General features: G+C 60.5%; 1 protein-coding gene across 1 annotated transcript in view; it reads right to left on the reverse strand.

The window, feature by feature from the left end:
* Positions 1–1,326, reverse strand: part of PDE5A (phosphodiesterase 5A) — a 191,656-nt gene extending 190,330 nt beyond the window's left edge. Inside the window, exon 1 of the mRNA XM_007952375.2 lies at positions 1,205–1,326. Within this exon, the coding sequence (XP_007950566.1) occupies positions 1,205–1,326 (122 nt within the window). The remainder of the gene's footprint in view (positions 1–1,204) is intronic.
* Between the last annotated feature and the right edge of the window lie 914 nt (positions 1,327–2,240).

A 2,240-nucleotide genomic window follows, 5' to 3' on the forward strand; every position in this document is an offset into this window, starting at 1 on the left:
GGCCGCGCGCCGGCGAGTGGGAGCCCGGCGCCGAACCCCGGCGGGCTCCTCCACCATCACCGCCCAGCGTCGGTCTCTCTCCTGGCCGCGACGGCCAGTACCCGCAGCCCGAAGGCCACTGCCCTGCGCTGGTGGCGATGGCAGGGCTCAGCCCTTTTTCCAAAGGGGTGCGTCAGGAAGTCAGCCTGAATCCGCGCTCAGGAGCCTTGCCCGCACCCCGGCCTTGCACTAAATCCTCAAGCTTCGGAGGGACCCGCCCGCCATGCTCCTCCCTCCTAGTCCCTCCGCTCCAGTCTCAATTCCTCCCAACTCTCTGGCGAGTGTTTCCCACGCGCGCCCCGACTGCCCACTGTGCAGCTGCCTCCAAAGGGGCAGGCTCCCTCCTCCCCGCGCTCGGAAGCAGCCCCCCAGAACTTGGCTCCCGACCAGGAAAAGCTGGCCTGTGGGGTCAGTGGGGGCCGCGCGGGACCCGTCAGCTCCCGAGGGTCCCCTCCCCGGCGCGCCTCCCCCGCGCCCTTTGTGTGCGAGCCACGAAGCCCTCGACTGGGCCCCTCCTTTCAGCGGCGCCGCCTTTTGCGAAAGCCTTAGTGAAAGGAGGAGCGCGGGACAACAAGGGGACTGGAAGGGGCAAAAGACGACTGCACTCACTTTGGAGAGGTTCCGGCATGTTGTTGCCTTTGGGCTCCCTCGTGGTCTCTCCTCTACTCCCAGTTTTCCCGCCCCTACTGGGCCGGAGCGAGGGGGATTAGGGGAGGAGCGGAGCCACTGGAACAGAGTTGGAAATGGTGTTTCCGGAGCTAAAGGGAAGGGGCTCGAAACTGTTTTGGTTTCGCTAAGGAGATTAAGGAGAACCAAGAGGCAAGAGAGGGGCTGCAGGACCGTGAGCGAGAATACATAAAAAATCAAATGCACCCTGGGAAGACCAGGGTAGCGAGGAATGGGGGCAGAGGTCGCCACACACATTTTTGTATTTAAACTTTGTGAGCAAGTTGGATAGAATCCGACGCTTCGGTTTTTCTACTGTGCTCCCTTCAAAGTCGAGGTATCTACCCAGAACAGGACCAAGGACCTACTTCAAAAGCTTAGGGCCTGGGAACGAGGATTGCTTAATCGTGAAGGAAGGGAAAATTAAAAGGGGGAAGAAAGGACAGCCCCAGGTCACTCTCCTTGCTCCGGCTAGGTCTTCCGTGGGTCCTCTTCTTACCTGGTTGCTTTCCTAACAAAATATGAGAAGGTAAAGTCCCAGTGATCGTCCAGCCATGCTTCGACCGAGTCCTGGTCCCACTCCTGCTGCGGCCGCCCGGGGCCCGGGCCGCCCAGCTCCATGGTCTGCGCTGCACGACTCCGCGTCTCGCTGGAGCTGGTTTTCCACCCCAGCTGGGGTCACTCCCTTGGAAGAGCAAGACACTTCCTCGAGACCCTCCCCCTTCGCCTCTCTCCGGCCCAGGCGGCTTTCGCAGAGGCTGCCCCTGCGCTGGGCCAGCCTTCTGCCCCGCCCCTCCCCTCCAGCTCGGTACTGCTCCCAGGTGGGAAGGGCGGTGCCGGGTGCATCTGTCCCACTCCCTCTCCGGGGTCGGGACGAGACTGGCTCTCGCACACTTTTCAGTACCCTGGTCCTGAGGCAACTGAGGCGGCGACGGGCGAACTATTCCGCATCCGACTGGCCAAAGCTAGAAGGCCTCGAGACCGCTGGGGTGTGCTATAAGGCGAGGCGAGGAAGCGCGCAAAGGTGACTGTGAATGTCTTCTCAGAGGTTCCTGCTCTAGGAAAGGAAAAATCGTGATGCAGGGGACCCCTCCCAAGCCGAGAAGGAGGTAGTTGGAGTAAAATTTCACCGAAAGTGAGAGCTAGTGCTATCCTGGGGTTCACTTCCTCCTGCCGGTGAGAACAGTGATTGGCCAGGGTCGCTTCTCCTCCTGCCCAAAGCGTGGGTACGAGCCCCGACCCACCTCGCTCCACTCCCAGTCCGCAGGGTGCCTCAAAGCACCCTAATCACAGACGGAGGACAGGTGAGGAGAATTGGGTGTTTGGCACCAAGACAGATGCCCGCAGCTCTGTCCTCAAAGATCAAGTGAAGTATTGAGAGTCTAGAGGGGTAACCTGCAACAAAGCCATGTTGTTATTGTTGTTATGTGCTGTCGAGTCAGACCTGACTCATAGCGACCCCTCCTTGGGTTTCCGAGGCAGTATCACTACGGAAGTAGATTGCCCCATCTTCCTTCCGAGGAGTGGCTGGTGGG

The sequence above is a fragment of the Orycteropus afer genome, unplaced genomic scaffold (genome assembly GCF_000298275.1).
Source record: "Orycteropus afer afer isolate SDZICR_OR568_19922 unplaced genomic scaffold, OryAfe1.0 scaffold00332, whole genome shotgun sequence".
Classification (NCBI taxonomy): Eukaryota; Metazoa; Chordata; class Mammalia; order Tubulidentata; family Orycteropodidae; genus Orycteropus; species Orycteropus afer.